A 22,181-nucleotide genomic window follows, 5' to 3' on the forward strand; every position below is an offset into this window, starting at 1 on the left:
GTACACATCGCACGGTCAAGTCTAGCCTCAATCCAATTCAGAGTATCCCTGCCTTTTTCCCACGTAAAAGGATGTCCAAACATATCTTAATCACATAATCCGCATTGTTGAACGACCCCTTGGAAGCCATCTATTAACCATGTTGGATAAGGATTGCCACCGATTTTTTCATTTTGGTGCAGAACATTGTTAAAGTCTCCCATTATACACCAAGGAGCAGTCAACCGAGCATGAAGAGTTAGAATGAGCGCCCAAGTTTGTTGACGTAAGCTTCGATTAGGCTCACCATATAATCCCGTGAACCGAAACGATTGTTGTCCTTCAAAAGTAACGAAGCCATCAATATGATTCTTAGAAAAAGAATCAATAACCACATCATTTTTATTTTTCCACATCAAAGCAACTCCCCTAACTATGTCCATGGGCCTCAACAGTAAAAGACCCCTCAAATTGCAAACTTCTACAAACAGAATCAATCTTCAACTTATTACTAAGAGTTTCACATAAAAAAATCTTCGTTATTTAACCCTTTTTTTTCTCAAAAAAAAAAAAAAACAAGATCGTTTTAAACATTATTTCAATCAGAATTGTAAGAAACTTTATTCATCAAGAAGTGAAAAATGAGTAGGGTGACTTCTTGAGATATTTCACTCGGGATTCAAAGCAAACTGTACGAGTCTGAGAACTAGTAAGAACAATAATATGAAATTCATACTATGATATAATAATAGATCATACAATCAACTTAAACAGTCCTCCAAAAAATTTCAGACAGAAAAGCTTCAAGTTTTCCCCACTCTAAATTATACACCACATCCATTTGACCCTCAAAATGTAAGGATATGTTTATTTTAACAGAAATATTAAAACATAGATGAGTCCATATGGTGCCGTTCCACACAGGTCTAAACGCCACCAGTGACGGCAGCATGTATGGCATCTGCAAGATGAGGAACTGTTCTGGAGCTCAGACCAGCCATGCTAATTCGCCTGAAAAATTAACACAAATTCAGTGCTGTCTAATTATTATTATTATTATTATTATAATATGTTATGTTTACGTATAAGAAATTGGGCTACTGACCCATCGGATGTCATGTATATGTGATATTCTTTAGTCATGAAGGCAACTTGTTGAGAATTCAATCCAGTGAAAGTAAACATTCCAATCTGTTTGATGATGTGACTCCAGTCACCAGGTGTGCCTGAAAAACAGAAAGGAAATCAGCAGCTGATTGTGATTCATAATTTCAACACATCAGAGAAGTCCAAAATCTCCGGTTAAGAGGTAAGCATAGGGTGTTTTTATTTTCACGAATAAAACGCATGCTTAGACTGACAGGACAGCCATAGCTCATGAGCAATGGATCCCCAAACCAAACACGCTCGCACATAGCGAAAATCAAGAAAGAAAAAGGTAGCATAAGCATCCAAATTGCAAAGTAGAAGTGCTGCGAACAAGATCCATACCCAACACTGCGAAATGTTCATGACTAACACTAAAGCATGTACAGAATTCATGCACTAAGACTGTTACCTCTAGATTGTATGGCATCAAAAAGCTGCTGGCGCATGCTAATGATCCTGTCAGCCATAGCCTTCAGCTCAACAGTCCATTCATCGTATAAGTTCCTGTGGATATGACACAAATTCAAGGTTGAGATGAGATGACTACTACTTTCAACCAAATTTGTAAGAGAAGTTATCACACTTGAATTACTTTTGCGAATAAGAGTCTGCTTAATATATGTATATGTCTCAGCATACAATTTCTAGACCAAGAAAAATAATTTCCAGCCTAAAAGATAGTGAATAACATTACCTATCTCTGAGGATGGTAGCCACAATAGATGCACCATGAATGGGTGGGTTGGAATACATGGGTCTAATCACAAGTTTCAGCTGGCTTTCAACCCTGCTTGCTACATCTGCTGCCTTACAGACCTATCAAAAATGGTAACCATACAGTATAGTCAAGACAAGAGACAAAGATATAAATATAATATACAACTAAAAAAAAGGATATAGTTCATTATGGGCATGGTAATCTATGACTCATACAATAGTAAGCGCGCCAACACGTTCCCCATAGAGACCCATGTTCTTGGCATAACTCTGAGCTACAAGTAATTCACCACCATCAGCGGCAAACATACGAATTGGCTGTGCATCTGCATCCAGACTCCCACTAGCGAAACCCTACAGAACCAAGAAAAAGAGTACCTCTCAAACTAATTGTATATTTACAACGTAAGAGCATTATTTGGTAAAATGAAACTGGAAGCTCCTGAGTTGCATGCATGTGATGTACCTGATAAGCACTGTCAAAGAAAGGCAATAATGATTTTGACCTAATCAGTTGCTTGATCTGATCCCACTGATCAGGGGTTGGATCAACACCAGTAGGGTTATGAGCACATGCATGAAGCAGTACAATAGATCCAGAAGGCGCAGATTCAAAGTCCTCTAACAGACCTGTTAGTAACATAATATTAAAACAGAACAGAAAACCAGAAGATTTTAATGAAATTATGTGTCACTTACCAACAAGAATTAGTATTAATAATTTGTAATGTAATATATGGTTGCGATACAAATAAAAGACAAACAAGGCAACTCGAAGACAAGGAAGGAGTATGGATTAAATTACACTAACAGCTAGAGAAATCAAGGACAAATGTTCAAATTGTAAAAAAACATTGACGAAAAATATGTGGGCAATAGTAGATGGGGTTGCAATATTTATGAAAAAAAGTAACAATCATATATCTCTGAACCTTGGAAATTGAGTCCACGTGTTTCTGGATCATAATATCGGTAGAATTTCACATTTAATCCTGACAAATTGAAAACTTTTATGTGGTTTCCCCATGTTGGCTGGGGTATGAGAATAGTCCGCTGCAGGAAAAGGTAGATACGATTAAGTTATTTTATTCAGCAATCGCCAATACTTTCAAATCCTAAAAACACAGAAATTCGACAAGCACATACTTCATGGTAGTGCTTAGCCAAAAATTCACCACCAACTCTCAGCGAGCCAGTTCCGGATAAACACTGAACAGTAGTCACCCTGTTCTGCTGAATTGCAGGGCTACATCCAAGAAAGTAGGAAGGTATCTTAAATTTATTTTTTACAAAAACACAAAAAGGCAAGTAGAAATAAACTAAAGATTCAGCAACAATGTGTTACTGGAAATCAACAGCAAGGCCTTTTGTACCTATCAGCACCAAGAATGAGCTTAGCACTTAATTTATTGAATTCCGCAAGTCCAACAATAGGAAGATACTCCTTCACACGTGAACTGATGTCAAGAATGAAAGTTAATCAACTGCTTCAAAAATGATTCTGGGAAAAGAAGGAAAAAAGAAAAAAGAAAACTTACACGTCGTTAACAAGCAGCTGTTCTGCTTTCCTCACGGCATTCAGTACAACAGGTTTCCCTTCCTAACATGCCACAAGCAGAACATTAATAATTGTAACACGGCAAAAGATATAACAAGTAAAGAAAAAAAATGATCACAGTTCAACTACTTTCTAAAGTTATCTAATTGAAAAGAAATGATAATGATTAAATAAATAAATTTTAATATTAACAAAACGACAAGGAATTTGTAACCAAGCTAAACGGTTTAAAATGAGATTTAAGAGGACGCAATGGAGATTATCTGTACAAGATTTTGGTACGAAACACTAACCTCGGTTCTATAAGCTCCAACTCCCAAATTCATTTTAATCGGGCTTGGGTCTTTGTTGTAGGCAACAGTCACCTGTTCAAATATTGCAAAACGAAAGGTGTTAAAATAGATAGATACCGAGGCAAGAAGAGGATCAATCCAAAAATACAAAGAAACATATGTAACAATTAGTAGTCATGAGATTCAAATACGCATAGCTTTGTTTAGTCCACTATATGATAATTTCAAACGCCCCTAGAATGACTAATATAAAATTCAGTCTTTAAATCTGAAATCAAAGAGTTACTTTCTTCATTTTAGGGATCCAAAATTCAAAATCACCATCATTCATTTTTTTTGTTTTTACTTTGAAAGAATATACCAAAACAAAGCAGCGACAAAAAAAAAACTCCATAAACAAATTATTGTGTTAATATTCAGTACTAGTATCAACGATCGCTATCCACAGCAACTTGTATATTTTGTCATGAAAGAAAAGTACGAAATTTTCCAGGGAATCAGATCCTAAATTTTAGAGAGGAATCGCATGGAATCAGATCTTGAATTCATAGTTTTACAAATAAAACGAAAATGAAAACGATCACAATCATAACCATTCTAAACAACTCAGTAACTTAATCTTCTACAACAAAATAATAATTACATAACATAAGTGTATATCAACGTACGCAATGCATAAAGGCGAAAAAGAATAGAATAGAATAGAATACCCCGAGAATAGGATCTTCAGGTGCTTGAACAATGTGAGCGAAGACTGAATCGAGGCCATTGGAAGCAGAAGTAGGAGAAGCAGAGACAGGAGCCATGGCAGAAGAAGGATCGGAGTTCTCAGCAATCAAGTGTCGAGCTAAAGCGTTTAGTCTCCGATCAGTGGGTGAAGAAGAAGAAGAACTGTGGGCGACAAATGATGAAAACCTTGGGCGCATTTTATTCCGTTTCTTTCTCCCTTCCTTTTCCCAACGTTTATTTTTTCCTTAATTTTTAATTTTTTTTTTATTTTGAAGAAAATAAAAAAAAATGGTAAATAAGTATAAAGGAGGTGAGATATTCCACTTTTGGAACATGAATGAACCATGCCTGTTATGTTTATAACATAGGACGGTTTGTTTGGTCTCCAAGCTGGAGATGCCATGGCGTGCCGCTTTTTTTTTGCTCAACTCAATACGTCCTTATCCTTTTCCTTTCTTTTCTTTCTTTCTAATTTTATTTTTCTGTTTAGATAAATAAAATGTAAATAAATAAATAATATCAAGTATTTTATTTTTTATGTATATTATTATTGTTAATAGTATTTACTCATTTTGTAACACTTGATTTGAATATGTAAATAATTTTGAAATCTTTTAAATGATACTAGTATTAATTGATGTATTAAATTGATATTGAAAACAAAATTCAATGGTGTCATTAATAATAATAATAATGAAAAGACGTGTTTTATTTGACTATCTAAACAATGCCTTTGAATTTTCCTTTTTCTTATATATAAGAAAAGAAAAGTATTTTCTTTTTTGTTAAAAGAAAAGAAAAGTCAATTAATTAAAAAAAAAAAAGAAAAAAAGAAGAAGAGGGAAATGGATAATATTGGTGTAGTTACGTTACGTAATACGTAGCCAAATAAGGTGGTTAGTGTAGAGGTGGAAGGATAGGCACGAGGATTAAGGTGGTGGAGTTACGCAAGCTGTTTTTGTGATGAGCCGCCGTCTGTTTCAGATTGAGACACTTTATGGGTTCACCATTTTGGCTTCATGGGCTACCTAACGGCACTTAACCCAATGATTTTAGGGGTTTTTTCATAAATATGCAAAAAGGGGTATAATTTACTTTTAGATGTCATAAATAAATAATTAAAAAAATTATGAGATTAAAGAATAATTAAAGTTTAAAATATGGAAACAAAAATAATAAATAAATTTAATAAAATTTGTAATAATAAGTTTCACTAGAAAAGTCGCTTGTGTTGAAAAAGTTTCCAGAAAGTTATTGTCGCCGAAAAAATTGTTGAAAAAGTCGCCGAAAAAGTCGCCGGAAAAGTCACGTCATCGTAAAAGTTATCAGAAAAGTTATAGTCACTGAAAAAGTCACTGGAAAAGTCACCAGAAGAAGATATCTCAGATATAAATAAAAATAGAACCGATTTTATAACATAATGAAAAAAAAAAACAAATAACTCAAATTGGTTATAATTGAAATATAACCGGTTCTGTAACATAATGAATAAAAATAAAAACCACAACATAACGTAAACCAGTTATAATTAAAATAGAATCGGTTTCATGACAGTGTTATAATGAATAAAAACAAATAACACGAAATAACTCAAACCGGTTATAACTAAAATAGAACCGGTTAAATAACATAATGAATACAAACAAATAGCACGCAATAACTCAAACCAATTACAATTAAAAAAACAAGAGGAAATCAGTTCCTAAAACAATGAAACATAAATTAAAAACAAAACTAGTTCTACAACAAAATACCTCATAAAACCGGTTATAATTTTTTATTATAAAAAAAGTTGAGATCAATTCCAAAAAATATTGAGGCATAAATATGAAAAGAACTAGTTCCATAGCAAAATAAATAAGCACAAATAATAACACACAATAACTCAAATACAATATAAAGAAATCGATTATATTTATCAACTAGTTAAAAATTTGAGATAAAATTATGCGAATCAACGGTTCTTCTCGTACTAGGTTGAATTACTATTGCGACACTATCATCAGTAGGGTAAAACTAACCTGTCTCACGACGGTCTAAACCCAGCTCACGTTCCTTATTGGTGGGTGAATAATCCAACACTTGGTGAATTCTGCTTCACAATGATAGGAAGAGCCGACATCGAAGGATCAAAAAGCAACGTCGCTATGAACGCTTGGCTGCCACAAGCCAGTTATCCCCGTGTTAACTTTTCTGACACATCTAGCTTCAAATTTCGAAGGTCTAAAGGATCGATAGGCCACGGTTCGTATTCGTACTGAAAATCAGAATCAAACTAGCTTTTACTCTTTTGTTCCACACGGGATTTCTGTTCTCGTTGAGCTCATCTTACGACACTTGCATTATCTTTTAATAGATGTGTCGCCCCAACCAAACTCCCCACCTGACAATCAACTAAGATAAAATTTCATACACAAAAATCAGTTCAATAAAATAACTCAAATGAAAACATCCATTCAACATGCTCTAACCTACCAAAAGAATTACACACATATTATACCTACTCCAAAAATACTCATTCACTATGTTATATAATCAGTTCTATTTTAGTTATAACCGGTTTGAGTTATTTCATGTTATTTATTTTTATGTATTGTAACACTATTATAGAACCGGTTCTATTTTAATTATAATTGGTTTAAGTTATTTGTTTTTATTCATTATGTTATAGAACCAGTTATATTTTAATTATAACGACTTTGAGTTATTTTATGTTATTTATTATTATTCATTATGTTATAGAACAAGTTATATTTTTATTTATATCTGAGACATCTACTTCTGGTGACTTTTCCAATAACTTTTCCCTGACTGTGACTTTTCCAGCGACTATGACTTTTCTGGCAAATTTTCTGGCGGCAATAACTTTTTCAGTGACTTTTCCGACACTGATAACTTTTTCGACGACTTTTTCGACCAAACTTATTATTATTTTACAAATATGGAATTTTCATCTTTTTTTACAAAAATATGACATAAAAAAGCCCATATAAATATGAAAAATTAAAAAAAACAAAAAAAAAAAAAAAAACCAATAACCCTATAGTATTATTTGTTGGGCTTTTCAGTTTTAACCAAAAAAAAAAAAGTAACAATATTACAAAAATACTTTCAGCTAGCCAAATAAACAAATATGCAGCTCCAATAAAAAAAATTACACAAATACCACTTACACACACCTTCAACTCAGGATCCATGCTTCCTGGGCAACTATCGTGCAACTACGCAGCAACCCAAAACAACCGAAACGAAAATTCAATGAGAAAGAGAACCACCATTAATTCCGGCGACTTCACCTGAGAAGACGACCAGAATCAATCAAAACAGGGGCTGCTTCGAATTCATAAGAAAAGTGTAGAAAAACTACTACGAAACTAAAATTCAACTGAAAATCCAATTTAATTTGCATAAAACTAATGTCCTGACTTCAATGTTTAGATCCATGAAAGGAAGATCTCAAAAAGTTGAGTTGGAGTTCCCAAACAATCCAACTCAAGTATAATCCAAAAAAAAAATTACATCAATACTATATTAAAATATTTATCCTGGTGTATTTTTGCTGTTTTCCAAATTTCTAATGGTGAATTTATTCATATTAAATCATTAAGAGACATGTAGATAGAGTTACGTACGTGGAAACACTGTTTTGATTTTTAATGTTTCACAACAGTTGCATTAGAGTTGCCTAAATATTTTGTTAACAATTATTTCGTCTAATTGAAACCTTCGTCTGATGCAACCTTCAGCCAACCACCCAACAACCACCTAGAAACTTTCATCTGATTGAAACCTTCGTCTGATGCAACCTTCGGCCAACCACCTAGCAACCACCCTGCAACCATCGTCTGAGTCGTCTGATGCAACCACCGTGCAACCACGTAGCAGCCACCCTGCAACCATCGTCTGATTGTGTAAGTGATGATAGTGTAAGTGGTATTTTAGTAATTAAAATCACATAAAAGGTATAAATGTTGTCTTTGCCTTAGGGAGGTATTTTTGTAAATAAAATGTCAATTTATATTTTCTATGTAATAATTCCTTATTTATTTATGCCATAAAAAAGTAAAGTCTTATAATTTTCTCTTATATTGTGTAATATCTACATGATTTTAATTATATTTTAATTTAAGAAAGGGATTATTTCACAAATACATAAAAGCAACAGAAAAATTATAAAAATATGGTTTTATGGAATTTTAAATATTTTTACGATTTTTTTTATTTCATTTACAGAAAATACGGTTCTTTTTATGTTGTATTCTTGTTAATTTGCTGTTGATTTTTTGTTATTTTTTGTTGATATTTTGATGTTATTTAGATGTTATTTTCATGTTACTTTTATGTAGTTTTTTTATTATTTTTGTGTTATTTCTATGAAAAACAGTAAAATTGTAAAAACAAAAAATTCTTTAAACGTAAAAATATAATTTTTTTTTTATTAAAAATAGTGTCTTATATAATTATCCATTTAAGTAAATTATAACAAATGATCGCAAATCATAGCATATGTAAGTAAATGTCTTTATTTTAAAATTTATAGAAAAATGACTATTTTATACTATTATTTATTTATATTGTCTTTTGTCACATAAAAAAATTAATAATTTTTTTCATATATATATATAGATATATTTTAAATTAAAGCAAATTACATAAAGATTATGGTATATTTATATTAATTTTGTTAAAAAAAATTTTTATTTTAAAGTTTTAACGATTTTTTTAATTTTTTATAAGTTGTTAGTATATTTCTGTTTTGTTATATGGTATATTATTATTTTTAGTTGATATTCATTTTTTATTTTTCTATGTATAATAGTGGTACATAATTTTGTTAGCATAATACAAATATTTTAATGTATGTATATAATTTTATTGACATGCTACATATATTTAATTATTATTTTTATATATTTTAATTGTATAATGTATTATTTATTTTAAATAATATTTAATTATTTTGTATTTTATTATATACAATGGTGGTGTATAATTTTATTGTTATAGTATATATATTTTAATTGTACTATATAATTTGATTAGTATAGTATACATATATATTAGTAATACTAGGTGAATGTACGTGCCGCCACGTATTGCTAGTTTCATTTAAGATTTTGGTCTTTTTAAGATTTTGAATGTATTTTATTTTTAAAGATTACAAATTTTTTGTTTGAAAAAATTAAATATTTATATTTAAAATATTATTTAATAATGTATTAAAAATAATATTAGTGTAATTATAAAATTGTAAATAAATTTATTATTGGAGTAGTAGATTATTCTATTTAGTTCTTTTTTTAACATAGCATCGTAATGTAAGTTTATATCTATAAATATTTTGTAAAGTGTTAATATTATATGAACATCTCCATTTATAAAGCTAAAAAGTGGGTCAATAACAGAAGTGGTATATATGCAATCACATAAAGATAGAAGTGGTATTTCTGCTTCCTATGCTTATCTAGAGAAAACATTAGATAAGTAAGGTTAACTTTAATATATAAAGATTTTTCTTTTTTAAAAAACAATAAAAAAAATTATTAATATTCTCCCAAGATAGGTTTGTTAGAGAGATATGTGGCTAAGATAATTTTTTTAATTTAAAAAGAGATTATTAATATTTAAAAGATTGTTTAATTTTTTGGGTTTAATTATTGGGTTTATTTGTTAACGGGAGATCAAACCTAATCGTTAAATTTAACAGAATATTCTTTTATTTTTAAGTATATTCTGTTAAACCAAGAAATGTCGTTAGATAGACACTTTTAATATATAAAGATATATTTTTATTATTATTATTAGTATATATGTTTTGATAATGGTATATGTATTTTTTGTTACACGGTATATCAATTTTTTAAAATAATATTTAAGTTCTATTTTCTATTATACTTTTGTTGACATGACATATAATTTAATTAGCATCCTATATATTTTTATTTGTTGTTAGTATATATATATATTTCTATTGTAAGATACATATTTTTTGTTATATGGTATATAAGTTCTATTGTATAGTGTATCGTTTTATTTTAGATCATGCATGTTTAGTTTTTATTTTATTATATATAAATGTGATATATAATTTTGTAAGTATGTTATAATTATTTTATGGTTGTATATAATTTTATTAATACTGCATATATAATTTTTTTAATAATATTATATTATTTTATTTTATTTTTTATTGTAGGTATATATATTTTGTTGTATGGTATATGATTTTTGTTGTCTACATTATATCGTTTATTTAAGATGATATTTAGTTTTTATTTTATATATACAATGATTATATATAAATTTTTTAGTATGTATACATATTTTAATAGTGGTATATATAATTTTGTTAGCATGATACATAGTTTTAAGTATTAATTTAGTATTCGATTATTCGATTCCCGAATTCTTTGTGTAGTCGAGTTTTAAAGGCTAGTTACGTTCGTGATGGATGTATTGGATGTGAAATGTGGGTCTAAAGCATCCTTTGTCTGGCGTAGCTTGGTGTGGGGGAAGAAGATCACACAGAAGGGCTATTGCTGGAGAATTGGCCAGGGAGAGAAAGTTAGGGTGCTTGAGGACCTTTTTTTACCTAGGTCAGTCACCTTTCAGGTTTATGATAAACTAGTTATGCCTGATCAAATGCGGGTGGTGGATCTAAAGAATTCAGATGGTACTTGGAATATAAACTTTATCCGTGGTATGTTTAATTCAGTTGATGCAGATCTGATTCTGAGTATTCCTAGTGGAGATTGGGAGATGGAAGATACTATTTTGTGGCACTATAGTCATAATGGTGAATATTCAGTCAAAAGCGGATACCGAGTTGCTGCTGCATTAAGGGAAGAGCTTCACCATTCTAATGTAGTGGATTCAGAAAGATGGTGGACTGAGATGTGGCGTTTGAAAGTTCCCCCAAAGGTCAAGCATTTTGTTTGGAAGGTATGTCATTCTTGGCTTCCGACTTATGCTGTTCTTTCTCAGCATAAGGTGGCTTTCAGTCCTCTGTGTCGATGCTGTTCTTCAGGTAAGAATGAAGATGTGGGTCATATGTTGTGGGGTTGTTCTCCGGGTGTTAGAGTCTGGAAGAGATGCGAGTTATGGTCAGATATTAAGAAGTATGATGTGAATGATAACATTGTCTTTCTTCAAAATTTGTTCAATGTGTGGTCATAGGAAACTTTTAATTTATTCTTAGTGATCTGTTGGTACATGTGGTTCATTCGAAACAATGTCAATCATGGTGGTTGTCAACCTACAGATGATATTGGAATGGAGTAACAATTTCTTAAGAGATTACCAAGAAGGTAATAGCAAGGGGAGTACAAACAAGCATGATAAAAGCAGGCGGTGGTGGCAAAAGCCCGCTGATGGTTGGCTTACCATTAATGTGGATGTTGTGGTTTCACAAAAGAGGGGAAAATATTGAAGAGGGCTAGTGACTAGGAATGAGAATGGTCAGAGTATTTTTGCTACTGTAACACCACGGTCTGGTGCCGTCACTCCACTTGCGGCTGAACTTGAAGCCATTTTAGATGGTATTTCAGCTGGTATCCAGAGAGGACTGATGCGATTTACGGTGGAGTCCGACTGTCTTCAAGCCATTAATTTAATTGAGAAGGTGCATGAGGGTTGTCGGGATGTCAATGGCTTGATCTTCGAGATACGAAAGCTGCTCCAGTCCCACAACGCTTTTGGTTTGAAGTTTATATATATATATAGAGAGAGAGAGAGAGAGAGGCAAATCAAGTTACCCACATTTTAGCCAATTATGCATTGTGTAACGATGTTAGTGTTATGTGGATTGAGATTACACCCCCTTGTGCTCGACATGCAGCGAGGCATGACTTGCAATTTCCTTGTAATGATGTTTGATGAATGAAGGCTTTCTGTTCTAAAAAAAGTATTAATTTAGTGTTGTTAAAATTTCTTTGTGGCATATAATTTTATTACTACGGTATACTAATTTTCAATAATACGATATATCAAATACTTTTATATATATATATATTTAATGATCTAATATATTTATTCATTTTTGTTACAATATATTAATATGCAATACTAAAAAATTATATAACTTAATTTAATTATTATAAATTTTGTTTTTTAAAAAATTAATATGTAGTAAAATAATTTTATAATTTTTATTAGCTAATTTATTATATTTGACAATTTTCTTAATTTGTTTTAAAAAAAAGAACATTTACTAACTTAATTTTCTAAATTTAGGACTATTTTGCATCTCACTCCTTTAATTTATCTAAATATGATATGTGGAGTTTATATTAGAAGTTAGACTATTTGGTCTTTTCATATTACATTTCATTTGACTCAGTATAAAGAACAAATTAGAAAAATTTAAGTGCAATTCGTCTATTTTTTATTATTTTTTTTTAATTTTAGTTTTTTTATTAACGTGCAATCCATCTAAGTTATAAATAAAAAAAAAGTATCTTGTCTAATAGGTTGATCTGTTCTTTTAGTTTGGTTAATCCGCCAGACCAATCATTAATATTTTTTAATTTAATTTAATTTTATATTTTAATTAATTGTAATAATAAATTTGTGGAGTCTTAAACTCCAAATAAGAACCAACAAAAACCAAGAACAATGCACAATGATCAAGAACATGAATTGAACATAAAATCGGCAGCATAAATCATAACATAAACCAGTAAATGCAGCAACTAATGAAAGCACTAAACAACAACAACAAGAACTTACGTGATTGGGCTACACAATCAAGGTAATCATGAGCTTAATCCACGGGAGAAAGCAGCCTTGAATCGGTTGTGGAGACGAACTTTTATTGATCTGAACAGAGGTTACAAAACAGGGAAGAAACCCTTGTTACAATGGAGTCTTGCTCCTCACAACATGTCTCACTGGTGACACTCTCAAACAAACACAATAGAGGGCATTTACAACTCTCAAACACCCTCTCAATTTCTCTCTAAACCCTCTGAATTTTCTCTCTCAATCTGTACACAAGTGAGAGGTATTCATTTATAGGTATATGGTTAGCATATAACTAACTTAACTGTCAAGACAATTAAGTTAGTTAGAGGAGTATGCTAACTGTCAAAACCGACAGTAAAACCAAGTTCAAGAGGTCAAACCTCAACAAATTCCACCTGGTTTGATCACTTGAACACCTCTGTAATGATTTCCAATAGAAGAATTTCTTTCTAATTCCAATGTAGGTTGTCTCCATGAGGAGACATTTCTTTAGTTGATTCTGAGTAAGTTTAGACAATGTCTAAACTTGTCACTTGTGGTACTCTTTGTAAAGATGTCTGTAGGATTTTCATTTGTTCCAATCTTCTTAACTTGAACTTACTTCGAATTGATTATATCTCGAATGAAATGTCATTTTATATCAATGTGCTTTGACCTCTCATGAAACATTGGATTTTTCATGAGATGCAAGGCACTTTGATTGTCACAGAAAACAATGATGTCCTCAGATTCTATCTCCATTTCATTTGACATTCCCTTGAGCCAAATAACTTCCTTGATGGCTTCTGTTGCAGCCATGTATTCAGCTTCAGTGGATGACAGAGCAACCACTTTCTGCAAGTTTGATTTCCAGCTAACACATCTTCCATGGACAGTAAAAACATAACCAGTTAGAGACCTTCTGGTGTCAATATTTCCTGCATAATCATGATCAACATAGCCAGTTACATCTCTATGTAGCTGGTCTCTGCTATCAAATACTAGACTAGTGTTCAGTGTTTCTTTAATGTATCTCATTGTCCACTTGAGTGCAGACCAGTGTTTTTCTTCAGGGTTGGCTAAATATCTGCTTGTAACACTCATGGCATGAGCAATATCTAGTCTTGTGCACACCATTGAGTACATTAAACTTCCCACACAGCTTGCATAGGGTATCTGATTCATGTGCTTCCTTTTAGCATTAGTTGTTGGAGCTTGAGTAATGGATAGTTTGAAATGTTGTGCTAATGGTGTTGATACAACTTTAGAGTTGATCATTGCAAACTTGTCAAGCACCTTCTTGAGGTAATTACTTTGTGATAGAATGATCTTGTGAGGCCTTTCTCTTCTGAGGTCAATACCTAGTATTCTTTTTGCTGTCCCCAGATCCCTTATTTTGAATTCTTTGCATAGGAGCTGTTTGAGCTTGTCAATCTCAGATCTTTTCTTTCCAACAACCAGTATGTCATCAACATACACCAGTAGGTGGATTTTGTTTGCAAAATACACATAGGGGTCATATTTGCTCTTAATATAGCCAATCTTGTTCATGTATTCATCAAACTTCAAGTTCCATTGTCTTGGAGCTTGTTTAAGACCATATAAGATTTCTTTCAGAGACAAACCTGATCTTTGTCTTGGCTTTCAAAACCTTCAGGTAATTGCATGTAGATCTCTTCTTCTAGATTACCATGTAGGAAGGCTGTTCTTACATCCATTTGATCCACTTCAATATCAAATTTGGCAGCCTTAGACAAAATCATTCTTCTTGAGGCTTGTTTAACTACTGGTGAGAAAATTTCATTGAAATCTACACCCACTTGCTGAGTGAAACCCTTAGCTACCAATCTTTCCTTAAACCTCTTTGTACCATCCTTGGAATCACCTTCCTTTTATCTGAAAATCCATTTATAGCCAACACCTTTTTTTTTTCTATCAGGCTTCTTAACCACAATCCAAGTTCTGTTCTACTTGAGTGAACTCATTTCTTCCTGAATTGCTTGTAACCAAGCCTTACCATTCTTACCATTGACAGCTTCAAAATAACTTGAAGGGACTAAACTGTCAATCTCAACTGCAACAGTGAGTGCAAATGCTATAAACTCAGCATATCCTAGTCTATTAGGTGTCCTTATTTCTCTTCTATCTCTATCTCTTGCCAGCTGATAGTTGCTAAGATCATCTTGATCACCATCAGATTTTTCTTGACTTTCTTCAGTCTGTTATTCTTGTATTTGATCTGAGTTATTAATTGGCTCCACCCCAAGTTGTAAACTGCTTGAATTAGTGTCTTTTGCAGAGACAATTTTAGTTTGATTTTTTGTCACTTTCATGGCCATCTTATCTTCCCTGAACACAACATCCTTACTTATGATATATTTCTTAAAACCAAGTTCAAGACACCACAACTTGTACCCCTTGATTCCATCAGGGTAACCTAGAAATAGACACTTAATGGCTCTAGGTTGGAGCTTGTCTTGTCTTATGTTAGCATAGGTTGTGCATCCAAATACCTTGAGATGTTCATACTTAGGAATTTGACCAGTCCACATTTCTTGAGGGGTTTTAAAGTTTATGGTTGTTGTAGGACATCTGTAAATTAGATAACAAGCCGTTTTTAATGCTTCTCCCCAAAACTTTCTCTCCAAACCAACACTATTCAGCATGCATCTTACTCTTTCAAGAAGAGTTCTATTCATTCTTTCAGCCAAACCATTTTGTTGTGGATTCTTGACAACTGTGTTGTGTCTTCTAATTCCCTCTCTTATGCAATAGCTCTTGAACTCATCTAAACAAAATCCAAGGCCATTATCTGTCCTCAAAACCTTGATGCAACATCCTGTTTATTTCTCTATCATGGTTTTCCAATTGACAAATGTTTGAAAGGCTAGATTCTTATTTTTCAACAAGAATACACAAACCTTTCTTGAGTAATCATCTATGATACTCATGAAGTAGCTTGCACCCCCCAGTGTTTGAATTTTGGAGGGACCCTAAAGATCAGAATGAATGTAGCTCAGTTTCTCAGTAGTTGTATGCATGCCCTTTGAAAATTTCACTTTGCAACTCTTTCCCAATACACATGATTCACAAAATTCTAACTTGTCTTTTAGACCACCTTTGAATACCCCTTGTTGGTCAAGTTCTATCAAACCTCTTTCACTGGCATGACCTAGCCTATGATGCCACATCTTAAAGCTATTTTCTAGTGATTTGATTATTATTGGTGCTGCAGAACCAGTGACAGTGTGACCATCAAGATAGTATATGCCATTTCTAACTTTTCCCTTAACAATAACAAGTGATCCTCTAGTAACTTTTAGGGTTCCATCATCTATCTTGACAATGTAACAATTTTTATCAAAAGCACCAATTGAAAGAAAATTTCTTTTAAGTTTAGGTACATACCTTACTTGTTGCAAGACCCTGATTTCACCATCATGCATTTTCATCTGAACAGACCCAATTCCTTCAATTTTGCATGATTTGCTATTGCCTAACAAGACACTTCCACCTTACTCTTCAGACATTGTACTGAAAAACTTTCTGTTTGGTGTCATATGAAAAGAGTAGCCTGAGTCCAAGATCCATTCTTCACCAAAATTCATACTAGAGGCAACAAGAACATCAGCTGATTCATATCCATCAGCAGCTAGATCAGCTTCTCCCTTAGACTTGTTTTTCTTATTTTGTTCTCTTTTTAACTTGGCTTTGAGAGCAATACAATCATCACTAAAATGTCCTTCTTTCTTAAAGTAATAGCATTGTTTCCATGTTGTGTTTCTTGAACCAGATCTTTTCTTGTGTCCCCCATTTCCATGATGATTCTTGTTTCCTTTGTAGTCTCTTTTCATACTTCTGCCTCTTGTAAATAGACCTTCACCACTTGATTCGATCTTGTCATCTCCCTTTCTTTGAATCTCTTTTGAACTTAATGCAGCCTTGACTTCTGTCATGGTGAGTGAATTCTTTCCATACAGAATCGTGTCAACAAAATATTCATAAACCTTTGGCAGAGAGCTTAGTAGAATGATAGCTTAATCCTCATCATCATGGATCTTCACCCCAATGTTGCATAGATCCAGAATAATCTTGTTGTAGTCATCAAGATGTCTTCCCAACTCATTGGATTCATCCATTCTCAGAGTGTAGAGTTTCTTCTTGAGTTATAATTTGTTGGCTAATGACTTTTTCATGTAAATCTCAGAAAGTTTATTCCATAATCCCAATGCTTTCTCCTCACTTGAAACTTCTCTCAACACTTCATCTCCCAAACTCAGCAAAATTGCATTGTGTGCTTTGGTTTCTATTTTAGTCTTCTTTTTCTTGTCATCAATGGCTGCTAGAGCTTCTGTATCCAAGGCATCTGAAATACCTTGATGAACCAACAATGCTTTCATTTTAATTCTCCATAGGCCAAAATCATTGGCACCATTGAACTTGTCAATCTCAAAATTTTAGCTGGACATTCTTGATCTTCTTGGTGAGTTCCTTAAAGAATAGATTCGATTCTTGAATTGCTGAGAGAAATTTAAGCTCTTATACCAATTTGTGGAGTCTTAAACTCCAAACAAGAACCAACAAAAACTAAGAACAATGCACAATGATCAAGAACATGAATTGAACATAAAACCACAGCATAAATCATAACATAAACTAGTAAATGCACCAACTAATGAAAGCACTAAACAACAACAAGAACTTATGTGGTTGGGCTACACAATCAATGTGATCAGGAGCTTAATCCACAGGAGAAAGTAGCCTTGATTCGGCTGTGGAGATGTACTTTTATTGATCTAAAAAGAGGTTACAAAACAGGGAAGAAACCCTTGTTACAATGGAGTCTTGCTCCTTACAATGTGTCTCACTAGTGACATTCTCAAACAAACACAAGAGATGCCATTTACAACTCTCAATTTCTCTCTAAACCCTCTGAATTTTCTCTCTCAATCTGTACACAAGTGAGAGGTATTCATTTATAGGTATATGGTTAGCATATAACTAATTTAACTGTCAAGACATTTAAGTTAGTTAGAGGAGTATGCTAACTGTCAAAACCGAAACCTAGTTCAAGAGGTCAAACCTCAACAAAATTAATAAGATAAATATAATTTAAATAAACAACTAAGAGAAAAAATATAGTATTATCGTGCAAATTTACCTCCTAGAAATACGAGTCTAGTCTCGTGCTAAGTTGAGACGTGTACTCATCCCTTAAAGAAAAAGTGATGATGTGTCAATAATATGGTTCTGATAGAATCGACCTCGCATGATTTTACTTGCCGAAAGATGCGACTGAGACAATGTTCTAATCGCATAGCTGACATGATCAAAGAATCAAGATGATCAAGAGAAGCTAGTACTGGTCGCGCATATCTGTGATATGCGATGAACGAGTGCATCTCTCCCGTGACAAGTAAAGATCGCTTCTTTACATAAGTTGTGGTATGACTTACTAGTATTTTCAACGATTAGTTAAAGAGCTCGCTGGCTCTAAATTGTAAACACGGAATGTCCAAAAAGTGTGATCAAGTGGTCGCTAATGTTCAACTAAACAAAGCCTCAGGGCCTATTATGCGAGTACAACACCATAGAGCCCTGAGAACTCGTGTGTAGGATACGAATGGTCAAATTGTGAACTAATAAGTCGCATACGTTGCTGCAATCAAGGAATAGGAAAACATGCAAAACTGTTCGTATATTTATTATCTAAAATGTTTTTTCTTATTTAATGATGTAATTATTGAAGTAACGGTCCTGATTGACCAGTTATGTTATCCTAGCAGACTCTTGCTTTGCATATAAAAGGGTGATCTACATCTAATAAACCAAGCTGAGAACTTACTAAAAGTGGACTAAGCAGACCGAACTCTGACTGAACCACTATAATTTATATTGTCTCTTTTATATTTCTGTATATTTTGTCTATCTCGTAGCCCAGACTTTGAGTACTCGCAATTCTAAGTGAGTACTTGCATAACTAACGATGATTATTCTTATCTAAACTTGAATACTCACCCTTTTTGGTATTATCAAAATTTCTCTGACATTTGGCGTCGTTTGTGGGAACCTATTTTAATAAAGATTTTTGGAGGAGAATTGAAATGGCTACGAAACAGACAAACAAAAACAACAACATTGGCACATCAATGTTCCAATTTTTGAAGGGGGAGCAACCCTCTTGGGTGTTGTTATGGGAGGAGTAGGGCATGCCAATGTGACTCCCCTTAACTTGTTTCCTCGATTCTCAAGCCATGGTGGAGAAACCTCAACACCAGCAGCTACTATGGGACAATTTCTACCGATAACACCTACCTTAGCCTCTGATGGCATCATCCAACTGATAACTTGACAATATACAGCAATGCAGGAGCAAATTTAGGCACTATAGGTAGAAATCGCAGGAAGAAACCAAACTCGTGCACGACATCCACCATGGGTCCCACCAAGTCGTTGCATAGATAACCATGTAACTAATGATAATAGGCATCGTAGTTATAAAACTAGTGTTCCTCGTAACCACAAGGAACATTCTAGGGAAAACAACCCTGATGGACTCAATTTGAACCAGCCTGTTTGGGACCCCACACGTCGTAAAAGGCCTACTGACCGTAACTCGAACCAGCAACCTAGTCACAAGGAACAAAGGCCGCAAGGAGAAGATAATGGTCGATGCAACCCATGCAATCGTGCACAAACTCAACTTGAGGTGAATGACTATGAGTCTCAATCACTGTCCTCAAGGTCTGACAATCGCACTCTTAGCGCTTACACCACGTCATAATTAGTTTTTACAAGACTATGATGGAGATATCGTGTGCATAGAGGTGATCTGAAAGATCGCCTCGATGAAGCATTTCTCGCACATTCCTAGACTCTAAGGAAATGTGACGTAGAGGAGGAACCTTGTGATCCCCTGTTGGCCAATCAAGGTGTCCCACTCAGAGGGCAACCCCCTACGCATGCAAACAATGCAAAAAATGTCGTCAACCTACCACTTGCACCAGATGTGCTCAACGATGTGGGGGTACCTAAAAAGATAGTAGCAATGGCTACTTTACCAACAGGAAACCAAGTCGTATCTCCTAACAACCCCATCCTTCCAAGAGGAATTGATCAATAGAATCTCTTGCGAGCTCTGAGAATGATCGAGCAATAGAGAAAGCCCATTTACAAATTGCATGAAACCTTGCCCTTCATGGAGGAAGTGTGGCAAGCTCGACTCCAAAAGGGTTTCAGACTCTTCAAGTCGTTGAAGTATAAAGGTACGACCAAGCCCATCAACTATCTTGATAAGTTTAACACTATTATGGAGGTTGATCAAGTCCCTCAATTGGCTAAATATCAAATTCTTGCTACAAATTTGGAGGATAACACACATGGCTAGTTTAGTCAGTTACCAGAAGCATCAATTTTGAAGTGGGAAACATTCGTGGACTTGTTTCTGACCCATTTTCAAGCAAACATGACCTACAAACTGCCTTACACCACTTTGGCAAACATTAAACAAGAACAAGGGGAAACCCTACAGGATTATTTCCAGCGCTTTAATCTCAAGGTTACAAAGTTGGAGAAGGCCCCTAAGTCTTTGCTAGTGTGCAAGCTCATCATAGGGGTATTTCCATGAATCGACTTTTTGAAAGAATTATAGACATGACGTCCTGAGACGTTCGTTGAATTCTTTGCCATGGCTGAGTCTCACAAAAGAATCGAGAATTCATTAGCAGAACTAGAGAAAGATAAGGAAAAGAATCGGTCTTCAACAACCAGGGCACGTTCCAGGAGTCTGCAAGGAAAATCTCGAGAGGACGCAATCCAAGGTGCAGCCCAAGATGTAGCCCCAAAAGATGTCAAAGCCAGAAGCTAGCAAAGTCCCCAATAGAAAAAGAAAGTTCACCCAAATGCAAAGGGGGTCCCCGATTTGTCAACTTCACCGAGTTAAGAATCCCTCACAACTGCATATATGCTATTGAGGAGCATACAGACATTTTCAAAAAACTGTCCTCCATTAGGGGAAACCGCAACAAGAGGGACCCGCAAAATAATTTGTAAGTATCATAAAGATATTGGCCATACAACCTTGGAATGCTGGTTTTTGCATGATGAAATCGAAGAATTAATTCGTCGATGTCATTTTGGCCAATATAAGAAGGAATGTAAAGCCAATCCCCAAATGAATAGAGCTAACCAAGATAAAGATGCAAGTGGTTCTAGGGCTCCTCACAAAATTTTGACCATCATCGATGGACCCCACATTGGTGGAGACTCGAGGAAAGCTCAGGATTGGTATGTGAAGGAAGCCAGAGAGAAACCACTGACAAATGTGAAGGAATGTGATGACATCACATTCATGGAAAGTGATGCGAGTGGGTTCACCACCCTCACTCGGATGCACTAGTGATTGTCACGAATATTGGAGGCAACAATATGCACCGCATCTTGGTGGACAATGGTAGTTTAGTCAGTATACTGAATTTATAAGCTTTTAAGCAGATGGGGCTACATGAAAAAAAATTTGAAACTAGTGACCTCGAGCATTTATAGTTTCATGAGAGATACTATCGAGTTAAAGGGAATGATCAAACTACCCATAACACTCAGAGAAGCGCCTATAACAGTGAAGTCCATGGCAGACTTTGTAGTAATTGATCAACACTCAGCTTATAATGCAGTGATAGGCCACCGCATTTTGAAAGAGATGGAGAATGTATTGTTAATCTACCATCTCACGATGAAGTTTCCTACGCATGCGGGTGTAGGTTCAGTGAAAGGAGTCCAGTCTAATTCAAGGGAATGTTACAATATTGCACTCAATATCGTAGAAAAGAAGAAATTGAGTAATATTATTTACATGATCAAGGCTCCACCACCTCGATATGAGTCATTCAGAATTGAGGAAGTACCCCATGTTGAGAAACCTGATATAGATCCCAAAATCCTCAATTACACGAACACTGCACAAGCTGCTAAAGAAACAATTGAGGTACCTATTGATCCTTAAATATTTCAAAATTTTTGAAGGTTAGATCTAAACT

General features: G+C 33.8%; 1 protein-coding gene across 1 annotated transcript; it reads right to left on the reverse strand.

The window, feature by feature from the left end:
• Window positions 1–686: 686 nt before the first annotated feature.
• Window positions 687–4,888, reverse strand: LOC115697888 (aspartate aminotransferase, cytoplasmic). Its single transcript, XM_030625060.2, has 12 exons — window positions 4,407–4,888; window positions 3,697–3,768; window positions 3,384–3,445; window positions 3,219–3,302; window positions 2,992–3,091; window positions 2,778–2,898; window positions 2,312–2,475; window positions 2,062–2,199; window positions 1,823–1,944; window positions 1,538–1,632; window positions 1,085–1,205; window positions 687–990 (listed from the first exon to the last, which is right to left on the reverse strand). The coding sequence occupies exons 1-12, from the start codon at window positions 4,620–4,622 to the stop codon at window positions 906–908; spliced, it is 1,380 nt and encodes a 459-aa protein (XP_030480920.1). The 5' UTR covers window positions 4,623–4,888; the 3' UTR covers window positions 687–905.
• Between the last annotated feature and the right edge of the window lie 17,293 nt (window positions 4,889–22,181).

The sequence above is a fragment of the Cannabis sativa genome, chromosome X (genome assembly GCF_029168945.1).
Source record: "Cannabis sativa cultivar Pink pepper isolate KNU-18-1 chromosome X, ASM2916894v1, whole genome shotgun sequence".
In the NCBI taxonomy this organism is placed as follows: Eukaryota; Viridiplantae; Streptophyta; class Magnoliopsida; order Rosales; family Cannabaceae; genus Cannabis; species Cannabis sativa.